General features: G+C 46.8%; 1 protein-coding gene across 1 annotated transcript in view; it reads right to left on the bottom strand.

The window, feature by feature from the left end:
• WIF1 (WNT inhibitory factor 1) overlaps window positions 1-17,293 on the bottom strand; it is a gene marked incomplete at both ends in the record, with an annotated part of 44,533 nt that extends 27,240 nt beyond the window's left edge. The window contains 2 exons of the mRNA XM_084273848.1: window positions 16,901-17,040; window positions 17,161-17,293. Coding sequence (XP_084129974.1) covers window positions 16,901-17,040; window positions 17,161-17,293 — 273 coding nt within the window. The remainder of the gene's footprint in view (window positions 1-16,900; window positions 17,041-17,160) is intronic.
• Window positions 17,294-26,787: the final 9,494 nt, after the last annotated feature.

Below are 26,787 nucleotides of genomic sequence, written 5' to 3'. Positions count from 1 at the left end.
TTCTGTCCTTGTTTTACAAGGCTGCCATCAACCAAAGCAAATTCTAGATACTGTGAAAGAACAACCAAATGCATAATTTAAATAGAATGATTCATCACTGGATCTGCAAAGGAACTTGTCTGTGTGTTGTTATGCCTGAAATCACACTGACTTGTCTACCGAGACAAGACCCTGGTATGTGGGCACATATTACTGTAGTATTTCCATACACCACACAGGCCTCCATGCAGTTATGTACTCCATAATTACACTCTGAAATTCAGAATTTTTCAAAGCAAGATGACTTTAAAGATAAAGCAGGGAGGTATTACCTTGTCCCCAGGTTCTGATGAGAAATTGAACAGTTTCTACAAGAAGCTCTCCTGTCATTCAGGCTGTTCACACTGGCAGGGTCTGCACACCTTCATCCCTGGGTTACAGCACCGGTTTTACAGGGTCCAGTCTTTTGACTGAAGGTCCAGACCGGTCCAGTGTACTTCCCTGCTTTTAAATAGAGTATATTCTTTAAAGTCAGCTCATCCTAGGCTTCCTGCACTCCCACAGGAGAGAGACTAGCACTTGCAGAAGAAAGCCCAGCTCAGCTGGAGTCTGATTTACCTGCTGCCTTGAACTGCCTCTCCCTGAGTGCAGATGGAGTTTATTTGCAGCATGGGCAGCTTCACCTGGCTTCATGCTCCTGGCTGCCTCTGCGCTGGCTGCTAGCAAAGTCAGGAGCCAGAGAGGGGGTAAGTCCTGAATTTCACGCAGCAAACAGGCTGTGCTGCAGAGCACGGGCTGGGATACTCTGCTCCCTACACCGGTGTCATTACACTGAGCTTCAGCTGCGATGATCTGGAGAAATCCTCTCATCAAAAATGCCTTCCTTCTGCTCCTAGCCACTGCTAGTGTACCTTCCTACTCTTCACGGCCTGCCCTTTTTGCCTTCCCCTTCCTCTTGTCACAATCTTTCTATTCAGGGGATTCAGATGATGAGCATGGCAAAGAACCATGCTGGCTTTCCCTTGTCTTCTTCTGCTATGGCCCCTTTCCTCAGTGGGAATAAGAAACGGTCCTGGCACTTTCTAGCTTCAAAGTCTTGTGTAGATGAACTTGGTGAAAGACAAAACTAGTGTTCTGATACAGGCAGTGCTGGCATGAGCAGGGCAGTCTTACATTCAAGGAAGATGAAAGAAACTAGGAAGAGTTTCGACAGTCAAGATGAGCTTCCAGTCAAACCCTTTGCACACACTTCCAGAAATGAGTTCTATTTAGAAAGGTATGAAGTTTCTTTTGGGGTTTCTTTGTGGTGGTTGCTTTTTTTTTTTTTTTAACCTTATCATCTGTCTGTATAAATCCTAACAGAGAGGACCAGTAACTGGAAGTTCCCCAGAAGAATGTTTTGCAGAGACCCTGACCTTATTTTAATTAGACAAAATGCCAGTGGGACAGTTCAGCTTCAGACATGAATGAATACGTGGACCTCTCCAAGCCCAAATTTACATCTGATGAAAAACCAGCAGGAGTCTGATGACAGCAGAAGTCTATACTCTGGTTCGAGATAACTGCCTCATTTGGGATTAAAGACTTTTCTAAGATCAGAGATGTAATTTATTCCTTGACGCACAGCTATGGTAAATCTGGTCTGCTCTCGCAGACCGAGGCCAAATTGTCCTTTCTGTCACTCAATACATCCCAGATGTGCTGACAATCCCTAACGTCTCCTGGAGTCAAAGGCTGCTGGAGGTTCTCCAAATCCCCCAAACCAGCTTTTATTGACTAAATGAAGTGAGTAGCTCTGGGCTGAGTGTGGCCCACAGTACTTCCAGGAAGAAACACTGGAGCAGAATGATGTCCCACACTGGGTTTGCAGTGTGGGATGTTGTTCTGTTCCAGTGTGTCAAGTCTGCTCTTTGCATCACTTACAGGGTGCAGAAATGCAGCCTGGGGGCCAATCCCTCCCCTGTCATCTGCAGTGAGACTCACTGTGATATCAGTCAGCAAAGTCCATTTTTTCTGCCATTTAGAAGAGACTTGGGGTTTGGGAGTTGTTTCTCTGCTTTGATTTGATTTGATTTGATTTGCCACATTTTCTGTAGCTCACAGTACTGGGACTGCACCGGGGCAGCTGAAGGCAGCCTAAGACTGCACTGTCACAGTCCTACCACCTTCAGACGTGGGCATATGATGAGCTAACCAAGACAGCAGGCCAAGTTAGAAAATAATCACTTGTTTCTGCAGGGCTAGTGTTCAGCCAGAGCAGCTCCCTGAGCAGCCACATCAGCACTGGCACAAGAAAGGGAATGGAAATTTGTGACCGGGGATGGGAAAGAAGATGGGATGTTGCCAGCTGCTAGCCTCGCTGAAGCTGTTGTGGAATGACACTGGAAGCAAGGCCAATCGTTACCGTGCCGTTGGCAGATGTCAAATTTCATTATCCTGTAGTGGGGGAGCCACTAAGCTGAGAACCATCATTGAGAAGATAGTTCCTACAGTGCACTGCTGAACCCAACAGAACCTGCACCCGGACAGGGCAGCTGCAGCATTGGCAGCAAGGCTTTTCGTCTCAAAGAAAAATTAAAAACCCAAACACACGATCTCAGTCAGCAATGTGTCCTCCTGGCTAAGAAGGCCAATGGCATCCTGGGGTGTATTAGATGGGGTGTGGTTAGTAGGTCAAGAGAGGTCCTTCTCCCCCTCTACTGTGCCCTGATGACACTGCACCTGGAATAGTGTCCAGTTCTACACCCCTCAGTTCAAGAAGGACATAGAACTCCTTGAAAGAGTCCAGTGCAGGGACACCAAGACGATTAAGGGAGTGGAACACCTTCCTTATGAGGAGAGGCTGAGGGAGCTGGCACTGTTTAGCTTGGAGGAGACTGCGGAGTGACCTTATTAATGTTTATAAATACGTAAAGGGCGAGAGTCAGGAGGATGGAGCCAGGCTCTTCTCAGTGATGGACAGTGACAGGACATGGGGCAAATGGTGCAATCTGGAGCATAGGAAGTTCCATGTGAATAGAAGGAGGAACTTTTTCACTGCAAGGGTGACGGAGCCCTGGAACAGAGTGCCCAGAGAGGCTGTGGGGTCTCCTTCTCTGGAGACATTCAAAACCCACCTGAATGTGTTCCTGTGTGATTGAGTCTAGGTGATCCTGCTCTGGCAGGAGGGTTAGATTAGATGATCTTTCGAGGTCCCTTCTAACTCCTAACATTCTGTGATTCTGTGGTCCCACTCTCAGAAATATCTTGCTGTTGTTCATTAAGGTTATACACCAGGAATAATTCAAGTTGACTTGGGTTTGTCACATTTCTAAGCTTGAGGCAGTTTGTGTTAACAGGTTTCTTTGGAGCAACATCAGATTACAAACATGCTTCTGAAACATGACCAGGGAGCTCACTATTTAAATGAAATGTGACATACCTCTCAGGAAAGCGACACAGATGCCAAGTGCCACCTTTGCAACTCTGGCATGCCACTTCGGAGGGCTGTGCATCTGCTTTCAAGTGGTTGTCTTGCTGCACCTTAGGAAAGCGTTGTACACAGCCTTACAGAAAAGACTGAACAAGGATGTTGAACCAGGAGGCTTTTGTGACTGTACCAACCATACATATAATTTGCCAGTGAAGAAATCCACTGGTCAGGGTATGACCTGTCTCACCGAGGGACGACGCTGTTGTGGTTCAAAGGCTGAAGCCCACACTCTGCTGGTTTTGCACATGAGGTGCTCAGGCAAAGCAGACAGGAAGACATGCACTCCTCAATCAAGTCAGCCTGACACTCCTCCAACTGCCTTTGCTGCTCTGATGGTGCACACAGCATATGGGCTCCCTCCTGTGGATCTCCTAAGATGTACCAGAGAAGGACCATGCAAGCACAGTTCTGGAGTGCTACAGCTGAGGAAGAGGCCACACAACGTGCTTTCTTCAGCTCTGCTTGGAAGAGGGACTCTCCCACACCTTCCCCAGTGTGCAGATCCTGTCTCTGCTCCACTCAGAGACACACGGTGTCTAGACAATGATTTATGCAACATGCAAACTATCCTCAAGGTTTTAAATCTCTGAGGAACAAAGTGGGCTTTTTTCTTAATCTATCTTTCAATATGCTAATTTTTGTAAGGGGACAGGAGAAATGCTATACAAATCCCACTTGTGTTAATAAAATGTTGCAAGAAGTCTCATGGTATTCAGTTAATCCATCAAAAATCAGGAAATACCAGTGAATAATGCTGTATGTACAGACTTCATCTGTCTCTGTTTTTACAGGACATTAAATCCTCAATAAGAACATAAGCCCATACTAATTCTCACCTATGAGACACAACATCGTGCAGCTTCTTCTGTAACGGTGAACTTTACCCAACCAAAGAACCAGTGCTGAGCTCCTGTGAGTCTCCCAAGAGTGAATGGCTCTTACAAACACCGAGCAGCCTTTGGAAATCTGTCCCATTCAGTCAACTGCACACATAAATGTGCAGATACACAGTAAACCACACCGTTGTGAGCTGAGCAGTACAAGACATGCAGAGGTCTAGGGAAAATATGCCTGCACATGAAGGCCAGCTACCTTAATGGAATAGTTTTGTTGCTGTAACCTTTCAACCATATTTAATTAACTGAGATGCATATGAATGAGGGGCAGCAGAAACTGGAATGCCACAACTTGCTGACCACAAGACTCACCAGTAATCTGCTTCGGGTTTTTTGTGGGAAATGTGTATGGAAAAAACGCTTCAAACCCAAACCATGTTGGTCATATGCAAATATCTCCACTTAGGTGCTCAAATGCAGATTTTAAAAACTGCAGAAATGTCTTTTCAGAAAAGTTATGATTCATCTGTAGGCTATTAAGATAGTCCTGAAGGACAGCGGGTGAATGACGCACCTCAGTTAGAAGATCTATTTCCCACGATGTACTGACAGGTATGTTTAGTTAATGGTTGTTTTCAACATGCAGGTTGCATGAATTTTAACCCAAGGATTTTTGCTTTTTTGATGAAATGTCTTCAAATTTCTATTTTCTATGCATTGAAAGTGCTCGGTAGATCATCTTGTGCTTCCCAGAAATATAATTTAGACTTCAGTACGGGAACTAATTGAAGTATACCATTAGTAAATCTGGCTTACCTGGAAATCTGTCATCAGAGATAAAAAGCTTCACCTAAACACCTCTGCTGCTTGATTACTGACAGAGCAGATGCTGCTGCATTTGAAGTAAATTGTCCTGTGGATGTCACTGGGGTAACAAAACAGATTTGTTGTCAAGGCATAACAATAATGTGTGAAGCAGTGTGGCAAACTCTCATAACTGCCTATCAGTTCAACAGATTCTGCTTAGGCTATAAGGAAAGCTCCAGCCCTCCTTACCATGTGTCACCACGTTCAGGGAGCCCCTGTGTACTGCGTGCTTCCTCCACCTTCCCCTCTTCCAGGTGGAATAATCAGACACAGCCTGTGCAGGAGACTGGCACAGTGGGGATCCTCTTCTGTTTCAGTGGGAAGTGGTTATAGAGGAATTGGAGTGGGAAGAATCTCACAATACCACTTCTATCTCTTACAAAACTGGCTTCTGCTTCCCACTCTCCATGAGACCTCTGGCCTGAGAAAGGGAAGAAATCCTGAATCACAAAATCACTAGGTTGGAAAATACCTTTAAGATCGAGTCCAACCATACCTGTCCTCTACTAAACCATATCCCTGAGCACCTGATCTATCCGTCTTTTAAATACAGCCAGGGTTGGTGACTCTACCACTTCCCTGGGCAGCCTGTTCCAATGCTCAATAACCCTTTTGGTGAAGAACTTATTCCTAATGTCTAATCTGAACCTGCCCTGGTGCAGCTTGAGGCCACTCCCCCTCATCCTATCACCTGTCGCTCAGGTGAAGAGACCAACACCCATCTCTCTACAACCTCCTTCCAGGTATTTGTAGGCAGTGATAAGGTCCCCCCTCAGCCTCCTCTTCTGCAGGCTAAACAACCCCAGCTCCCTCAGCTGCTCCTTGTAAAGTTTGCTCTCCAGTCCCTTCACCAGCCTGGTTGCCCTTCTCTGGACATGCTCCAGGATGTCGATGTTCAAGGAGAGGCCTCACCAATGTCAAGTACAGGGGCACAATCCCTGGTCCTGCTGGCCACACTGTTTTTGATACAAGCCAAGATGCTGTTAGCCTTCTTAGCCACCTGGGCACACTGCTGACTCATATTCAGTCAACAGTCAACCAAAAGAAGAAGGGTACACTCCTGGGTACACTCCATCACCTGCTCTAAACCAAGGAGAGGGGAAACACCTTACTGCTGTTAACTCAATCTTTGCAGACAGGGGCAAGAAACATATACAGACCTAGAGACAGAAGCTTCTTTTGGAGTTTCTGGGGTTAGGGAGAGGTAGAGAAACAGCTTTCAAGAGAACTTGCAGAGCCTGCGAGCTCTATTCCTCCAGGTAACCACTCCTCCTGCCAGCAAACTTTCAGATTCCTAATCCTTTTAAATATTCCATCATTAATCCAATTGAATGAGATTATACTGCTTGATTGTATTTTAGAGGATGAGAAAACTTAACTTCTGAACCAATAAAGGTCTTATATATAAGCTGAATACTTAAGAATCTTGTATGTCTACTGTTAGATTTCCATTAATTGCTGTCTAAACAAATTATAGTAACAGTGGCATCATGGTGCCAGCTGTATAAATTATGAAGTTTACTTGACTGCAAATGTTTGGCAGGGCAATTAAAAAGGGTTCATTAACTAAACAGGATATTCACACAGATACAACTCAAATGCAAACTCCACTGGCAGGCAGGATATGGCTCAGACTTTCACCCATCAAAGGAGAGCTACTGTTATGTCAAGTAAAAATGTAAAGCCCAAGTGGTTCCTGATGTGATGGAGGCCTCTGGTTTCTGTCTGTGAGGGACAGCATAAGCTTCCCCACTCTGTATCTAGTATCAACATGTCACAGCTCTGACTGGAGGTGAGCAATGTGTTGGGTCATAAGCTTTTGGCTACGATCCTTTGCTGATACAGAAATCTGATCATGCCTTCACAACCTGAATAAAAGTTGCTGTGCAAATCAGGAAGGAAGGAAGGAGATACAAAGCCCCAGAAACAACAACAACAACAAAATCAAGCAAGGCAATGGTCAACATGCTCTGTTAGCAAATTACTTCCTGGCTCTTAATAAGGCTATGCCTTTCAGCTGTTGCTTGTGATTACACACCCAGGTATATTTTGCCTCTCCTTCCTCTCTGGCAGATCCCAGTGTCCTCCGCTGTGCAACCTGCCTGTTCTCCCTGAAGGTCCCTACATGGTACACTGCAGGCATGTAGCTGCTTGCAGCTATTTGATGTGTCTGTGGCTTCACAAGGAAAATATAAATTAGTTTAAAGCCAGCCACTCAAATGGACTCTGTTTCAACAGTTCAATTTATTTCCAAGAACCTCTGTAAGGAAGAGAACTGGCTAAGGCTCAAACTGGGAAAAATGAAGCAGTGTTAACTGCTGTTTAAAAGGAGCAGGGTGAAGTTGGTACTTGTACTCTTCACTGAAGGTGTTCAGTTGACTTGGTTATTTGCCTATGTGGTTTTTAGTCTCAGATTCCCATTGACTGTGTCAATATTCACCCATTTGCAAGCTGAGAGCAAGTAGAAAACATTGCGGGGGAGAGCCCATCTTCTGCTCATCAACAAGTTGTGATGTCTTCATGTCTTCCTCGTGTTCTCAGAAAAAAATGGGTTCATAATCACTGCAGTGAAACCTCTGAACTCATTCTCTGATGGTCAGGATGGACCAAGAGCCTGCCCTCTCCACTTCTGGCCAGCCATCGTTGTGAAGGCTGGCTCTGCTGCTCTTGCTACTGTTTTCTGTGCTTCAGTGCTCAGAGCTGGTGACAGGTCTTCTCATTAGTGGGCTGCTGTTTGGAGAGTTTGTTTTCCCTGGTGAAGAGCCAAAACCTGAGGCTGGGAGATTGCCAGGTTTGATGTCAGCCATATTTATTTCCTTTAGGATCAGTTGGGTTTAGCTTGCTGTTTATCCAGGCTAAGGGACAACTTCAGAGGATTTGTGAGAGCAGCTCTGAAAGCAGTGTTTGGTCTCTAAGTTATTTATTGAAGTATTGGGCAGTGATGGCAGCAAGCGCTGTAGCAGATGGAAAGTAATTGCCCACATTTCTTTGTACAGTCAAACAAGATGGGTTCCACCAGTTGGTTGTAAAACAAAGCAAACTTTCATGCTAGTTTCAATAAATCCAGGGGTTTTCTTCTTGTTTGGCTGCAAAAGATCCACTCCAGGTTTTTGTAAATCTTTACTAAGACTATTCCACATGTGCCTCTTCTCCTCCTCAGCATTTTTGTGTAGCTAAGTGGTCTTCTATGAATGGACCATGAATCCACGTACTATGGTGGATTTCAGGTATCTTAGATGGATAAATTCTTCTCAGAGCATTTGTACAACAGTATCACTGTCTTTGCTTTATTTATATGACTTTCTCCAAGGCAGACTGTGGTTTGCTGCTTCACCGTGACTGTACAAGCCAGTCTCAGTTTTATGTTGCTGCTTGGCCCATTTTGTGCTAATGGCTGGCTTGGGGAATGAGGGCAGTATGGTGGATTTTGTTCACCTTGACTTCCATAAGGCTTTCAGCACTGTCTCTCACAACATCCCCTCAGAAGAAGTGAGGAAGTGGAATTTGCATAAGTGAGGCCAGGATCTGAGGGCTGTCAGGAGCAGCACAAAGTCCAGCTGGAGGTCACTCATTAGTGGTGTACCTCAGGGGTTGATACCAGGTCTCATACTGTGTAATGTCTTCCTTAACGACCTGGATGTTGAGATAGTGTATCCCATGTTCAAGCTTGCAGATGATAGAAGACTAGGAGGACTGGCTGATGCACCAGAAGGTCATGCCACCATCCAACAGGTTGGAGGAACAGGCTGACAGGAACCTCTTGAAGTTCAACAAGGGGAAGTGCAAAGTCCTACACCTAGGGAGGAACAACCCCAGGCACCAGTATACACTGAGGGGCAAGCAGCTGAAAAACATCTTGGCAGAAAAGTACCTGGGGGTCCTGGTGGATGCCAACTTGACCATGAGGCAGCAAAGTGCCCTTGTGGCAAAGACCAACAGCCTCCTGGGCTGGATCAGGCAGACCACTGCCAGTGGGTCCAGGGAGCTGATCCTTCTCCTCTGCTCAGCCCTGTTGAGACACATCTGAAGTGCTGGGTATAGTCCTGGGCTGCCCAGTTCAAGAGAGACATGGGAATACTAGAGTGAGTCCATGGAAGGGGCATGAAGGGATGCCTCACAGTCTGAGGACATGTCTGCTTTCCCCTGTTTAGCTCTTTCTTCTCCAGGTTCTCCCACAGGCTGACAGGTCTCAGTAGAGACTGGAAGGACCACTGACATCTTCCGGGGTACCACCATAGGGGAGACTACAGCTGATCTCAATGCATGACTACTTATTGAACCAGACTTTTGTTGCTTTACGCAATTAGCCCAGCTCAAAGTGTCACAGATAGATAGCCCAGGTGCTTTCAGGACACAAATCTCAGCCAGCCTTTCATCTCATTATTACATATATTTGATTACAAGCACAGTTTGATACAACTAAGATTTCAGAGTGTCAGTCTCCACAAAACATAAGGGAAAAAATGTAAAGTTAATTGTGCATTCAGCAACCTACCCAAGTGTGTTTGATTTTGCGTTTCTTCCATTTATACTTTTCAAAAGTGCTATTTACCCAACAGAAAGTAGCAAAAAAGCTATCTTTTACTGAAACACACACCTGCAGCAACAGGCATCTACATATCATACCTGTAATTCATTGCAAAGAACACCATGTGTCAGGGAAATCACAGAATCACACAGAATCACAGAATCGCAGGGGTTGGAAGGGACCCTGAGAGATCATCAGGTCCAACCCCCCTGCCAGAGCAGCTCCCCAGGACAGGTTGCACAGGAAGGTGTCCAGACGGGTCTTGAATATCTCCAGAGCAGGAGACTCCACCACCCCCCTGGGCAGCCTGTCCCAGGGCTCTGTCACCCTCACTGTGAAAAAGTTCTTCCGCATGTTGGTGCAGAAAGAAAGACCAAGAGTTGCCATGCAACTGTCCATTCTCTGCTGTGCCTTTTGGGTGACTGCACCTTTCACTACACACGGGCTACAGTCTGATGTAGTGAAGAGTCTGGCCACAAATAAACAGTTAAACAAACAAGCAAACAAAAAAAAACCCCAAACAGCAGAACAAAAAAATCGAGCATGGTTGAACAGGGGAATAGAAGAGACCATGAGAAGGAAAGTAGCATCTTTCAAAAGGTGGAATGTGTACACAAGAAGGACAATAAAAGAACAAAAACAAAAAGCAAGGGTGCAAACAAAGTAAGCCATGTGGAAAGACACAGGAAGGCAAAACAAAAATAGCTTTGAGATACGTTTTCTTGAAAGTTTTAAAAATCCTAATCAGGAACTCACTGCTCTGAGCGGAGGTACACAGTACTCAACATTATGTTCAACACGAAGCAAACACCTTCCACAGATCACTGTTCTGAAAGCTGTGGTCACACCATATTCCTTACATACGTGTGTGCCCCAGGAAGAGTGTGGTTTCTTACATTTGTTTTATGTGTACATAACTCACTTGGCCCGAAGCAAGCCATTCATACTCGTAGCTACCCAAACCCCCTTCTTTGGAAAGTGTGATACCAACAGAAAAAGTTAAATACATTAAAATTTACCCCAGTTAGTTCTCATTACGGTTAGTTCTTACTCTTTAATCCATGGCATTGCTTGTAATGGCATTAACTTTAGACCACTAAGAACATACTTGGGAAACTGTAAAAAAAAAAAACAAACAAAAAAAAAAAGTGATGTTTACATTTTCACTTCCACAAAGAGGAGGACACCAGCACAGTCTGGATTTTATATTTCAGAAAAAGACTGGGAGATAAATCTGTACGTTTTCACAAAATACAGTCTGAAGCTTGGGGTGTCCTGTTAGCTCCAGTGCTTGTCAACTGTTATGTTGTACAACGCAGCTACTACTGTAAAAGTAGTGAAAATATTTTATTACTCAAGGTTTTTTTTTTCCTTAAAAATGTATTTGAATATTTATAGACAGGATAAACAATGAAAATCCTGAAGAAGGGTTTATTTAACGCAGCTTTACACTGCTGTGTAAAAAGAATAATTGTGTCGTTTACACATATACCATGTAAATGACTATGGAAAGCAGATGTAGCTTACACTACAAGGTGCCTTGTAACTCATCTCTGCTGAGCAATAAATCCCCCCCCTTTTCTTCTTGGCAAAACTTTGAGAAACGTTACTGCTGTTTTCTATCAGCAGATACAACAGATGGCTGGCACATGCCTGCTTTACTAAGAAAGTGGGATCTCTACAGCATTACTTTGATCCCTGGTGGCATGTCTACAACACTGAGACGCAAAATACCGCAGCTGAGCAGAATCTAAATATTAAAGGTTTGGAGCTGCGCTCTCAGTATGAGAATCCCCTGACTAAAAATCATGCTCACGGTATGTAAACATCTTCACATTCCATGTGGAAACTGCGGTATGGGGGTCAGAAAACAAAGTATTTCCTCTGTTTGGTGACATGAAACTGCAGTGAAGGTACCACTGTAAATCCCAAGAGTGCAAGTTTATGTGACTGCCTTGACCAAACTTCCAGAACAGTCGTACATTTACTGGGGGGGAGGGGAAAGAATTGCACATATGAGACATTTTTTTCAAGCTGAAAAGCATCACTGTGATCACTAGGTATGAATAAGATACTTACAGAAAGTTCAGCAGCTTCTTTGAAGAAAGTTTCCTTTCAAGTATTACGTAGTTTGAAATTCACTGTATTTTGTTTTCTTTCAGTTTATCAGGGAAATAGTGATGTTTGAATGGAGCACCCTATCGCATCAATAAAGCCTTAAAACTGGTGGTCTGTTAGCTTTCCTCTGGGCAAGGAAACAAAACTTCTCCTGGCACAGCTGGATAGTCCATCCTATCTTCATGGTCTGGCTATGTCCCAGCAATACAAGGTAATTCCAGAGAAATCAACTGAACTATTTGGGGTTGATGGTCACATTGCTAAGATCACAGCTAGCCTCCAGGAGCCGTAATTATATACTGCTCCTAAGCTCCACTTTACAGTACAGAAATGATGCTAGAAAATGTACTGATGGCAAATACCCCTCCAAAGAGCTGTGCATTTTTTGCTGTAGTCAAGGTTATCAATAACTCTTTGATCACAAGTAAGCCACCCTTTCCAGTAGGGACAGGTCCAACTGCCTCTTTTAAAAGGATACGGGGATGGCCCCTTATCTCCTGACACTTGTGCTCCTCTGACCAGAAGCACTCCCACACCAAAAGACCTTTCCCCAGCACTCAATCCCCCTGTGCATGCATGCACATCTCGTGTCACAGGGCAGGACCACTCTTGCTGTATCACAAGAAGACATGCAGCCAGCAGCACGAGACTGGCTATATCTTTAGCATGTAACATCCATGGGATATCTCTGCACCGTGAGATATGGATGCACATCCTACAGTCCCATGGGCCACATCCCATTCACGCATCAGCATGGGATGGAGTGTTTGGGCGTCACATTGTGAGCAAGCATTCCACCATGCAACAGGAGAGGAGCTGTGGGGTACTGGTGAGTTGGGAGAGGAAGCAAGCTGCTACAATAATTCATCTGACTCCAAATACTTCTCCCGTACGTGGAAGGAAGAAAGCAGCCAGGGCAGGTTGTGGCCCAGGGTGATTGTTTCCCTGTGGATCTGGGAAACTCTGTGGGTCAGAGCAGACAGAACAGAAATTCCAACTTGCTTTTTGGTTTCTTTCTTCTTCCCCTGCCTATTAAAACAACCCGCCTGATGCTCTGGCACTGAGCACTTGCTTCCTGTGTACCCATCAATTTTTTGGGGGGGTTTTTTGGATCAGGTTCTCTCCCACCGATACTCACATGTGAACTTAATTTTATTCATAGAATCATAGGGGTTGGAAGGGACCTTAAGAGATCATCAGGTCCAACCCCCCTGCCAAAGCAGCTCCCTAGCTCATATTGCACAGATAGACATCCAGACAGGTCTTGAATATCTCCAGAGAAGGAGACTCCACAACCCCCTGGGCAGCCTGTCCCAGGGCTCTGTCACCCTCACTGTGAAAAAGTTCTTCTGCACATTGGTGCGGAAGTCCCACTGAAAGTTCAGCATACATATTGGTGTTTGGGGACTTGGAACTTAAATACCTGCCATAAGTTCCTGAATGCCATGGAGATGAGGTTATCCCTCCAATCCTTGGTACCATCCGCTGGCGGACTTAGCGGAACAAGCCACAACATCAGTTACCATAATAGGGTCTATTTCCTCATTAGGAAGAGCTTTAAGGCTCTCAACTGTCTCTGGGGACAAGAGCCCCAAAAGTCATTATTCTTTCTCCTGCAAAAAACCATACAAAGAATGAGAAGCACAGCAGTGAGCTCCAGCGGTCACACAGATCATGCTTACTGTATGCTATTTATTACCACTGGGGTTTGCTTTTTAAATCTCTCCAAATCAAGGAGCCATCTCTGTAACTACAGCTCTACTTTCTAGCTCTACAAGTTGACAGCTCTACTTGTTAGTGTATCATACAAAAACTTTCCCACATAAAATGGATCCAGGGCACAAAGGCCACTGCATGAGAAACATCAGGGCTAAATGTAGCAGGGTTTTACCACCTCAGTTTGCACAGAATACAGGTATCATCTAGTCCTTAAAATGTTCCTATCAACAGACGTTTTTGAACTAGACCTCGGACATAAGCTGCAGCACAGGACTGAGGAGTCTTGCCAGTCCCTGGGTTGGATTATTTACTCACCTACAACCTGGATCCTTATTTATCCCAGGAGCAGGTAGATGGAATCTGCCCACAGGATATTTATACCCATGTTCCAGAGGTGTAAACAGGGATATGAGATGTATGTCAGGAGAGACATAGCCCTACCCTGTTGGAGATCCCAAGTGTGGCTGATTGACCCTGGCTGGCTGCCAGGCACCAACCCAGCTGCTCTCTCATTTCCCCCTCTTGTTGCTATGGGTGCTAGGGCCCATGTAATAACTCAGACAATATCTCCTGCAGAAGTCTTAGATCAACAGACCCAGAAGGGGTCCACCTACTGCTAGAGACTGTGGTATATACAACTGGCAGCACCCGGAACCTTGGAGCCCTACAGAAACATCTTCAGACCTCAGGTGGGACACACGGGTAACAGGTCTACAAGACACAAGACTCACAAAAGAAATTATTTGAGTTTTACCAAACAAGAGACATCTGTATGCTGGTTAACAGTTGTTCTTCAGAAAGCAGTCTAGTACTTCAGTATCTTGCATGCCTTTCTTTTTTTCAGAATACCAGTATTTTTATCTTTTCCTTCTTCCTTTCTCCCCTTGTGTCTTGTCCCCCCTTCCCTCTCCTTCTCCCTTCCTCTCCCTCTCTTTTTCCTTTCCTTCTCCTTCCCCTTCCTACTTCCTCTTCTTTGACTCAGGAAATTCCCAGACAAAAGCTTTCTGCTGGAATAAAGGTAGCAAGTATTTAGTATGTTCCTGGACTTGTCAGTGGAAACTTCTAAGAACCTGTATACTTAAACCCAAAACAGAACACTGAAAAAAAACCTCCAAAAATTTACTCATTTCTTCCCCTCATAAAATATTGGAAATTCTGGAAAAGGAAAGTGTGTTCTTTTGCCACATTTAACTGTTATCCTACTTGCAACACGCCTGTGGGCACTGTTCAGTTAAGGTGTGTATAAAAATGTATGCCAATGATGTTGTTGCCCTATGGGCTACCGAAGAAAAACTCAGGTTTTCTCCTGTCCCATCCCACCAGAAGGTCTGGGTGGCATTGGTACAGTAAGTGCCCTGGTTTTCATAGAGGATGACAAGAACTGTAGCTAACAGGCAGCTGTACTCTAAAACACCTCTAAGAGAACCAACCGGAGGGTTTAGGCTACTAAAAATTGGACATTTTTCTCTAGGATGCAAAGTATGCCCATTTTGTCCCCCATTCCTAAAACACCTGAGGCTTGAAACTCCTTCCTTAGCTGAGGCTGCTGTTTGAAATCCTGCTCATCATCTGCAGACCTGCGTAAGTATTTAAACGCCTAAAGCCATAAGACTGGAGTGTCCATGCTTGAACTGACTGTGCACACAGACAAACGTGTAAGGAGTAGCTGGACGGGACTGCAGAGTCCCCAAATGCAGAGTATCTCTGCTTGAGCACTCCATTTAGCACTTGTTAATAACTGAGAGCTGCTAACACACTGTTCAGTAGCGCTATGATGCTACTTTAATCCCTCAGGTGTTTCACTTACTAGTTATGTTTTGTCTAACAAGGAATTCAGTAAATTCAGCAAAGAGGAGGAGCAATAATGGGTTAAACAGCTTTGACACTGCTCAGAAGGGATTTTATCCAGGGAATTGTATTGAGGGGAAATTGTATCAATTGCTTGCCCAAGCTTTCTCTAAGTCTGTGACTCATCTTGCCATCTTCTCCTAATAAGCTACCTGTAGCCAGCAAAGGAGGGAGAAGAGAGGGAGAAGAAAGAAGGACTAGGGGGGCAGGGTTCAGCCTAGTATCTCAATCTTCCTTTCCAAAACCAGGTAGTTTTATCACAGACAGCAATTGAAGCTGGAAGAGAAACGGAGCAGGAAATAATAGTCCCCAGACACAGTAATCGTTTCTAGTTCCTTAAATGCCAAGCCTTGGTGTACAAAGCTGTCTTCTCTGTAAAGCTGGACTGGAATGCCAAAGACCTTGAGCAAGTAAGTCACTTAGACTTTGTGACTAAGTTTTGTCTCTCCACACACCCCCTCCCTCTCTAAAAGAGGAGGCAAAGCGTTTTCTAAACTCAAAGGCTTTGTAATGATAGCAAAAATTACAGGGGCCTCAGACAACACCTCAAAGCCAAACAAGTCCTGTTGTTATGAAGAGCAATTTCAAACACCCAAAACGACAACCAAACTTGTGAAGCGGCAATTAGCCGAGTTACACAACTTACCGCGTGCAGGTAAGTATTGTTTCATCTTTCCCGAGCTTTTCATGGTATAGAGGCAGCATTCAGTGTCGTGAAAACAAATTCATGTAATTCCCCACTCTTAGGTTACAAGGATGTTGCTCCCTGTAGCCGCGCTAACGTACGCTAACGCGGCTCAGCTCAAGGCAAGCTTAACATATGTTGTCAGTGTGTCAAACTGGGCACACGTTCCTGCATGAAAATATGTCACGCATTCTTATCTTTTCAACAAGAGAAGCCGGGTGTGTGTGTGTGTGTGTGTGTGTGTGTGTTCAACGCGCCGCGGGTTTACAGGGGTTTGGAATTCAGCTTGGTAAAACCGTGGGGAATTACCATTCGCCGGGGCTCCCCATGAAGCGGGCACGCTTAGTACACGGAGACCAGGCAGTGACCTGGAGCCTACGTCGGGAAGCTGCAGAACGGTGGAAGAAAACCGCATCCGCGTCGCTACTGCCAGGTAAAAAGTTTATTACGGGGGAAGGCGACCGGTGCCGCCCCGGTGAGCGCCGGCTGCCTGCGCACGCCGCGCCTGCCTCCGCGGTCTGCAGCGCCCGAGACACCCGGCTCTCCCGTGCCCTCCACGGCCCCACCGTCCATCCAACACCCTTTCGCAGGGATCTGTCTGCGCTTCCCGCACCCACACACACACACACCACACACACACACACCCCTCCCCTTTGCGTCCCCGCTGCCCGGGACCCCGCGGGGCGCTGGGGCTTGCGGCGCTGCCCGCGCGCGTCCGGCGAGGGGCACGAGGGCGTGCGACCCCCGCGCGGCACGCCTCGGAGAGGGGCTCCTCAACCATTCCAAACCCGAAACGCCCGCCCGGGTTTTGAAGAGCCGCCCCCCGCCCTCGCCCCGTGTGCACCTACCCGTCCCGTTGCCTGCCAGGTGAAGTTCATGGCGTGGATGCCGACGGGGATGGCGGGCATCCTCTGCTGGGCTTTCCTGAAGTCGTGGGTGAACGGGGCCATCTTCCCCTCGGACACGATCAGAATGTCCTCCTCGAAGCCTGCGAAAGGCAAAGGGGCGCGATGGGCGGCAGCCCCGCCGAGCCCCGCCGGGCCGGGCTGCGCTCCGCGCAGGGCTCCCGCCCGCTGCTCGGCCGCCCCCGCCGCGGCAGCCCGCTTACCGATGAGGACCCGCGCTTGCTGGGCGTCGATCCACATGTAGAGCGTGTCGGGCTGCCGCGGCGCGGCCCGCAGGCTGCAGAGGCTGAGGGCGCCGCAGAGCAGCAGGGCGCACAGCCGCCCCGCCGGGGCCATGCTCCGCGCACCGCCCGCCCGCCGGCTGCCGCTGTCGCTCCGGCCGCGCCTGCCCTCTGCCGCTGCGCGCCCACAGGCGCGGCGCGGCCCCGGCGGCGGGAGGGGGGCGCGGGGCGGGGCGGGCACGGGGAGGGCGGCGGGCGCGTCGCAGCCACGCACGGCGGACTGCGGGCGGCCAGGGGCTTGGCGCTTGCGAACGGCTTCAGGCGACCCCCTTCCCTCGCTGCGGAGGGTCGGCTGCACGACGGGGCGGTCAGGCGGCCGCTCCCCGCCCGCTCGTGCACCGGCGCAGCCGAGCGCCGGGCCGGGGTGCGTGACCCGCACCTCCTCTGTCACAAGAGACGTGCGGTGGGGCCGCCGTGCGTGGCGCGTGCCGCGCACGAGGTGCCGCCTTGCCCCACCCCTCCCCCGGTGGCCACCCCTGGCAGTCGGGATGGCACCGCCGCGGCTGCAAAAGCATCGCCGGGGAAACTGGTGTCTGCTGGAAGGAACCAAGTCCACAAGTAGCAGTTTCCCGGTGTATGCCGTGTCAGGGGTCGGGGAAGCGTGCCCGAAAGGGCGCGTGGGTGCAGTTGTTTGGGGGTTCCCAGTGGGATCCAGCAAAGCCGGGCAAGGCTTTGGTCAGGCCACAGACCGAGCAGAGCCGTGGCTCTTCCCAGCTCCAGGGAACCGTGAGGTGCGTGTGACTGTGCTGAGGAGAGGAAAGGCTTGTGTTGGCCCCAAGAACAGCAGAGGCTGGCAGACACCAAAGCGTTGTCATTACACAGAAACTAGAGCTGACTCAATACAGAAACTCAGAAAAGATGAAAGATCTTTCCATTCAAAAAGTTGTTTAAAGAGAATCATGCCTTTTAAAAAGGATATAAATTTTCTGGATTGTCTCATGAGGAGAAAGAAGGCGCTTAAAAAAGCTGAAACTAGCCAGGATAGCTGAAGATTGAGTAAAACTCCAAGGTTTCTGTCTGTAATGCTCTGGAAGAAGGCAGAGGGTATTTTCTGCCTCTGAATGTTTCCTTGGATGCTGCTGCGCTCCATCCCATTTGTGGGATTGTAACAGCTACCTCTCACTTAAGTGCCTGAAATGGAATTCAGGTCATGGGAAACAACGTGTAGTTGGTCTTGTTCCTCCAGACACATCTATTTGAGCAGAGTTTGCTGTGTCGGTTCACACACCTGGAAAAGATACTGAGCCATGTCATTATCTGTCATTTGCCTGTACAAAGAGCATCGCCAAATTGGTGAGAGTCATTTTTTATGATGCAGAAAGTTTGTGGTTCAACACATGAAATGCCCCTGCCTTCCCAGTGACACGCTGTGCGGGGAGGGCTCCTGCACCACCTTCTGAGAAATCTGCTGCTGTCGATGGATCCCATCATTAATCCCGTATGGCTGTTCCTGCCCTGCAGCAGGTACCTCTCCCTCGCTTCTGCCCTCTTGCACATTCATAAATACCCTGCGGTTACGAAGCACAACGCTACAGTGACATCCCCACATCTGCCGTATGCACGCGAGGCACCTGCGCACATCCCAGCACGTTCAAACACTCCTCCTGCCGGCTCCCCGGCCTTTTAGGGGTGGGGAGCTGGGACACGGGGGCAGGGAGCCGCTCCCCGCGGAGCACATGTGCGGGCACACCTAGGCTGGGACACAGCTCTCCCGAATCCTCCCGTGCCCAGCCGGAACAGCTTAGGCTCCAAAAGCTGGAGTCAGCGTGTGGTGCTCGAAGGGAAACGCCCCGCCTGTAGATGCTTATTGGATACGGGTGATTATTGGCTATTAACTATTATTGTTTATTTGGCGTTAAGCGTGTGTTACCGCAGACGCTCCCCGCGCCTCCCGCCAAGTGGCTGCCGGCGGCCCGGAGGAGCGGCCGCGGCTGCTCCGCAGTTCTCGCTGCCCGCCTGCTCAGCGCGCCCCGCCGCTGCCCACGCCTCGTCCCGCGGCTCTCCCGGGCCGGGGGCGGAACCGGGGGTCCCCGGGAGACTGCCGGTGCGATGGCGCCCTCTGCCGGGGGGAGGCTGCAACACCGCCTTCCTTCCCTTCCCTTCCCTTCCCTTCCCTTCCCTTCCCTTCCCTTCCCTTCCCTTCCCTTCCCTTCCCTTCCCTTCCCTTCCCTTCCCTTCCCTTCCCTTCCCTTCCCTTCCCTTCCCTTCCCTTCCCTTCCCTTCCCTTCCCTTCCCTTCCCTTCCCTTCCCTTCCCTTCCCTTCCCTTCCCTTCCCTTCCCTTCCCTTCCCTTCCCTTCCCTTCCCTTCCCTTCCCTTCCCTTCCCTTCCCTTCCCTTCCCTTCCCTTCCCTTCCCTTCCCTTCCCTTCCCTTCCCTGTGCCCAGAGTAGGAGGGCTGCACCCACACGTGGGGAAAATATTTTAAGAATGAAATTTGATTATTTTTTTTTCGCTGAAAAATACACAGGCTTGTTCAGCTTGAAGAAGAGGAGGCTCCGGGGGGACCTCGTAGCAGCCTTCCAGTACCTGAAGGGGTCTATAGGAAAGCTGGGGAAGGACTGTTCATGAGGGCATGTAGCAATAGGACAAGGGGTAATGGTTTTAAACTCAAAAAGGGGAGATTTAGGTAGGATATTAGGAAAAAAATTCTTCAAAATGAGGGTGGTGGATCACTGGAACAGGTTGTCCAGAGAAGTGGTGGAGGCCCCATCCCTGGAGATATTCAAGGTCAGGCTTGATGGGCCTTTGAGTGACCTGATCTAGTGAAGATGTCCCTGCTTACTGCAGGGGGGTTGGACTAGGTGACCTCTAAATGTCCTTTCCAACCTAACACATTCTGTGATTCTATGATTCTAACCTTAAAGGGAAATGTAGCAGGGAAAAAGAATATCTGAGCTGCAAAGCTTTCACAAAGAAGCTGAAATGGGATCTTAATGTAGGTGGAAGTACAATTATTCACAGTGTTATTTATCATTTAAAGGGCCTTTGCTAAGACCTAGTGAAGGAAGGGAATTTAATTGTCAAGTAATATCTCTGGAACAAAATCAGTTCTGAAGCTGTAGTCATACAATATAAACACCACTGAGTAAAACAAACTGCAGTAGTGATCAGCTGGCTTTCTGCAGACCTGAGTGGTAAGCGGCAACTGACATACTGCCCTTCAGCAGGTGTGTGTTTGTCTGTACACACCATCCTAGCCCACCCCTCTGTATGTTTGCACTTCTTCTCCAGCAATGCCCAGCAAGGCTCCGGTGAGCCCTGCGCTGGTGCTGAGGTTGTCCTGTTGTACCCTGGGGTGTGTTCTCTACTGTAGCAGCGTACCATGAGGGCATTCATGGAAGATACGGGTTGCAAAGCTTCTGTTTGTACTGCCTGCTTGCATTCAGCATGAAGATCTGGATAACAGATTGTTATATTTCTTCTTGGTCCCTTATTTAAAAGTTTCTTTTTCCTGTTTCAGGGACTAACAGCCATTTGTGAAGTGAATTGAGAGTGCTGTGGAGAGTGAATTGAAATATACTTGGAAAAGCAAGCATTTTGTGGTGCTGTGTTTAATGAAATGGAAAACAGAGAGGAAAACAGAACTGCGTCCTGAATGCGGCTGCAAGACCCACCGGCTTTCATAGGAATGTGTCTATGGTGGGTTTGTGGCCTGTTCTGATGTTCATTGCAACTGACAGCATCCCCCTGATGACAGCCTTGGATGAATTAATGAATGGATGGTTTGAATGATGATATATCTGTGGAGGGATATGGAAGTCAGTGCCTGATGTCCTTTGATCATCAGTTATGAGTAATATAAAAGAGGGAGAAAAAGGCATTATAAATACCAGCAACAGGCATAAATATGGCCTATATTTGGGTTCTACGTGCTGCTTCACCTCAGGTGTACAGAAATAGTAAATATAAATTTGTTTGTTTCTTTGTGGTGAACAGAAGTAGACAATTAACACCCACACTTTAAATAAGGAAGGAGATGCCAAGTTGCAGTGGGGTTTTCAGAAGTGCACAGCCTTCACTGGGTTTATTCACTCAAGTAAATCATAAAATTCCTGCCAGTTTCAGCAGAAACAAAGTTGGGAATTAGGTGCTCTTAAATTCTTGCTGGTTGGGCCAAAACAAGCGGCTTTAAGAGCAGGCAGGAAAAAAAAATCACAGAACTATTTTAATTAGAAAAAACAGTTTTTCTGGAACTGGAATATGTTGAAGTTTCTGAAATTTCAAATGGGAATTCAAAGACTCACCTTCAATTATTTGAATAAAACACTCCAATTATTAATTTAAGAACATGGTCTGTATTTTAGTGTTAAAAAACTACATTACAGTAACACTCCAAAGGTTGCAATGTCACACAGTTGTGGAAAAGGTCTCCTATTTGATACTGTTTATAATACAGTTCACTATCTGTTTAATTTCTTTTCCTACAATATTCCTGTCTCATCTATTGGGTGGCATGGAATTGATCTGGCTTTGAACCAGGCTTGGTGCTGAACACAACAATTCTGTTTAGAACTGTTGCCTCATTTGTTGTTGAAGTTGAAAAGTTTAACAGCAAAGGAGACAGCAGTTTACATAAGTAAAAATGATAACATTGCTAAAGAAGTGAGAAAGATCCCCTTGTCCTTGTTTCTGTCACATTTGTATGTGGCAAGAGGCAAGCTACTTTGTTCTTTTTCCCAGGTAGTCACCAATTCTTGTTCTTCATTTCTTTATTCAGATCTTCAGTCTTGTCCTCAGAATCCAGGCAAGGAATCCCAGAGGAGGTGCAGAAATGTGTAATTCTGCCTTTAAAAAAGCTAGGATATCAGAGAAGCTCAGGGCCAGGTGATGCAGAGTTTTGAGAAACTGAAGTATCAGGTAGGCACTGTTTTCTTTCTGCAGCTGTGTTATTATTTCACAATGCATGAACACGTTACATGCACAATTTTTGTTCCAGGAGTTTTAAAAGTTTTTAAGTAATTGAATTTGCAATTTTTAAAATGTTGGGGTTTCTTTAATAACTTGTGTGCAGATCTAATAATCTAAACTGCAGTATCAAATACACACTGCTTTAATTAATTTTCATTTTTAATCGTAGAACCATAGAATGCTTTGGGTTGGAAGGGACCTCAAAGACCACCTAGTTCCACCCCCTGCCATGAGCAGGGACACCCTCCACTAGACCAGGTTGTCCAAAGCCCCATCCAGCCTGGCCTTGAACACTGCCAGGGAGGGGGCAGCCACAGCTTCTCCCGGCAGCCTGTGCCAGGGCCTCACCTCCCTCACAGGGAACAATTTCTGCCTAATGTCTAATCTAAACCTACCCTCTTTCAGCTTGAAGCTATTCCCCCATGTCCTATACTCTCTGGTGAACAGTCCCTCTCCCACTTTCCTGCAGGACCCTTTTAAGTATTGGTACTCTGTAATTAGGTCTCCCCCGAGCCTTCTCCAGGCTGAACAAGCCCAACTGTTTCAGCCTGTCTTTGTAGGGAAGATGCTCCAGCCTCCTGATCATCTTCATGGCCCTCCTCTGGACTCACTCCAACAGCTCTCTGTCTTTCCTGTACTGGGCACCCCAGATCTGGACGCAGTACTCCAGGTGGGGTGTCATGAGAGCAGAGTAGAGGAGCAGAATCACCTCCCTTGACCTGCTGATCACTCTGTTCCGGATGCAGCCCAGGATGCAGTTGGCCACCTGAGCTGCCAGCTCACGTTGAGCTTTATATCAATCAACACCTCCAAGTCCTTCTCCTCAGGGCTGCTCTCAATCCATTCTCCATTCATTTTCATTATTGTAATAATTCATGAATTATAATTATTGTAATAGATTATAGTAAATTTAGACTTCAATGGATTAATTTGAAAAGACACAGTGCACACTTATGATTTTATCCATTAATTCCAAAATTGATAATTGCTATTAGATGAAGGCATCAGTTCCCAGCTCTTTCTTCTGGTGATGACTTCTAACTTTGCCTTGAGTTGCAAGTTCCACTTCTGAAACGGATTTTGTGTTTGCCTGAGAAATGTGAGCACTCCTTTCAAAACTATCAAAAGTAATTCTAAACATTTTATTTTTTATTGCATGTTTATAAATCACTTCCACTCAAGTACATTTTGCTTTGATTTTCTCAAATCTTGATTATCCGTAAAATATGTATCTCATGAAAATTGTATATCTTTAAAATGACTGAAAAACATACTAAATAGTAATATGTTTGGTGTTAATGTAATTGATTGTACTTTTCCTGTTTATAAGGTTTGCAATTGGACTTAAGAAAATCTAAGTTGCATTGAGGTATTTAGCTGTGCAGTATTCTTGGAAATAATTAAAGGAAAACTTCATATTGAAATACATACATATAAAATGAATCCTACAAGTTTCCTGTTATTCCTTAAACATGAGCCAGCAGTGTGCCCAGGCAGGCCAACTGTATCCTGGAGTGCACCAAGCACAGCATTGCCAGCTGGTCCAGGGAGGTGATGGTCCCGCTCTACACTGTGCTGGTGTGGCCTCACCTCAAGTACTGTGTGTGGTTTTGGGTGCCACAGTACAAGAGGGACATAAAAATATTGGAAAGTGTCCAGAGGAGGGTAACAAGGTTGGTGAAGTCTGCTCGTTTGTTCAGCCTGGAGAAGAGGAGGCTGAAGGGAGACCTCATCATGGTCTGTGGCTTCCTGACCATGCAAAGGGGAAGGCACTGATCTCTCTTTGGTGATCAGGGATAGAACCCAGGGGAACGGCATGAAGCTGCAACAGGGGAGGTTTAGGTTGGATCTTAGGAAGAGGTTCTTTGCTGAGAGTGTGGCCAGGCACTGGAACAGGCTCCCCAGGGAAGTGGTCACAGCACCGAGCCTGACTGAGCTCAAGAAGCATCTGGACGATGTGCTCAGTGACATGCTCTGACTTGGCTGGCCCAGTGTGGAGCCGGGAGTTGGACTTGGTGATCCTTGTGGGTCCCTTCCAACTCCGTGTATTCTTTGGTTCTATGATGGCAGCCTTACCTTAGGTGGCCGGTCCAGGGTCTGGTGGCCCATGTCGGATCTTCTGCAGAGGAAGTAAAAATCCCGTTTAATTGTGTCATTCTATCTACCAGGATGGATTTCTGGGGTGATACAAAGGGCAGCAGCTCGCCTTGCTCTGACGAGAACAAAGCCCGCCCAGGGGAGGCTCCGGTTAGAGGGCGCGGGCTCGGCTCTCCTTGCAGACAGGCAGCACTAGGTGGAGCGCCAGGACGCCGGGCCGCGGCCGGGATCCGGCCCGCCTCAGACTCCCGCCTCTGGGAAGCGCCGGAGGCTGCCAGGCTCTTTCGGGCGCTGGTTTTAGCTGTTCCCAGACGCAGTGGATTCCAGGGTCTAACTGGCCGGTTCTGGGGAAGAAGGGGAAATCTCCTCGTAGCTTTGCATTACCTTCCTTTATTTTCCATAAGCATTCCCTCGCTTTGCAGTCTAAGGAAACCAAATGCCCCTCACCCCTGTGCTCTCCACTACTTGGTGCTCTGAATATTATCAGGACTAGAGTTGCTTGTCCCTTTTCTGCAGCAGACATCCTCGCTTTCTCTTTGTATCACACCTGCTCCGTGTTCCTGTTCATTCTGCTTCCCCATCTCTGGCTGTTCGTTACCTTTGCAACACTCCTCTCAGAGAAGTGTCGGCGAGTGCTGTTCCCAAGGCCGCACTGCGGGTTTTTCCTCAGAACACCGTTTTACCTTTTCACTTGGCTCCCTGGGAAGGCAGCACCTATACAATGTCCAAAGTGTCTGTGCACCGATTAGTTGATTTCAACAAATTCTGACAGATAGGTGTAGGTCTCAAAGCATATCGACTGTCTTACTGCAAGCAGTTAGCAGTAGAACAGAAAAAAAAGAGACTCTAAATGTCCCATCAGTGACAGAAGTGCAATCTGTCCTCACGCATTATTACATATGATAGAATTCCTTTGTCCTGGATGCCCCCAAATGCAGGGGGAACTTCAGCTGAAGTTACGCCTTCTCAGATAGAACACCAGTCATGAGATGCAAACTGTAGTAATCCTGTTTGTGTCACATTCAGTACCCTCTGAGACTGCTACTACTGTTCATTATCCCACTTCTGCATAAACTATGTCTCTTTTAGCTCTTTCTCAATGGTCTCAGTTGCTTTGGGACAAATCTTGGATCTCATGAAGAGGTACTGGGGTTTAGTGGGGTTTTAGAAAGAAAGCTAGAAGCAAAGTAACCTTAAAAGAGAAGAAGGAGAGAAGAGTGGATGCAATTAAGTTTCTACCTTAGAAATGGCAGAGAGCATGAGTAACAGCTAACAGAAATTAATCTTTCATAAAATTATTGTTGTGTTGTATTTTACGAAAGGAAACAATCCCTTTTATCAAAGTTACTTGCCTGCAACATCAGCTTCAGAGGCTTTACATCCATCAGAGGAGATAACTGGCAGATTTGATAAATATTGCTCACTGAAAAGGAATGAAATGTATGAGAGCTGTATGATTTGTTGCTGAATGTGGCTGCCTACAAAGCCTTTAATACATATCTCATACACTGCAGATTAAGAATTAAAATTCTGTGACTATGGGATCATGTGAGGTTCTTTGATAACAGATCAAGTGGTCTGTGACTTGCCTGGTGAGAAAGCTTTAAGTGCTTACAGAATCAAAGTTAAAACTAAAGATGTCATTACAATTTCTCACAGAGATAATAAAAAAGCACAACAAAATCTTTTAGGAACCTTCTTGGAAAAACTATTGCTGTGAAATGACCATCAGAGCAGTAGTGCCTTAGGAGCAGAAAGACAAAACATATGATGTCCATCCCCTGGTACAGAATAGACATGGGGAGGGATTATAGATACCATAGCATGAAATAACACCTCACATATGGTAAAGAATACGTGAATTGTAAAGTGGGAAAAAATCACTTTGGGCCATATGTTCCGCTCTGGCATTGAACTACATGGGAGAACAAAATAATCCAAAAAATTTTGTCATTTTTGAAGCACAGCCATTCAACACAGCCATTTTCCTGCTGTACACTACACAGAGCAGGATCTAGACGTGCTGAGAAGCTACATAATACCCTGAGCAGTGTTAAAGGAAGGGGAGCACAGCCCCATTCATCTCCCAGTTCAAACCTTCCCCATGCTGGAACTGGCAAGGAAACAGAAGAGCAAGGGCAGGCAGGGCAGGGATCCTGACACTCAGTTTAGAGTTTTGGTACAAGCTAGGCACATGGAATGCCGTCCTAGCCTAAACAAAGTCAGTGGTAAAACTGCTGTTGACCTACTGGGCCAGACTTTCTGTCTCGTTACGTATCTTTAATGCCACCATCTTCCTGGAACGACAGTGCAGCTGCTGAGACATTGCACTAGGCTCCCCGTGCCACTGTACCACTCAGTTCTCTCTCACCTGTATCCTGCATTTCATGTGTGTGGATTTTAGGAGGTGTCAGAAGTATGACGCTGTGGGGAGCTGCTTATTTGTCAGCTCTTCCTCTCCTGTCACTTTTTATTTTAAAAAACCATAGCCCACTGGCCATGTTTTTTTTCAGAAAAGGAAATACAAGTAATTTTCTCCTTGGAG

This window comes from Gallinula chloropus, assembly GCF_964237585.1.
Source record: "Gallinula chloropus genome assembly, chromosome: 1".
Classification (NCBI taxonomy): domain Eukaryota; kingdom Metazoa; phylum Chordata; class Aves; order Gruiformes; family Rallidae; genus Gallinula; species Gallinula chloropus.
This window is presented reverse-complemented; position numbering and strand designations above follow the sequence as displayed.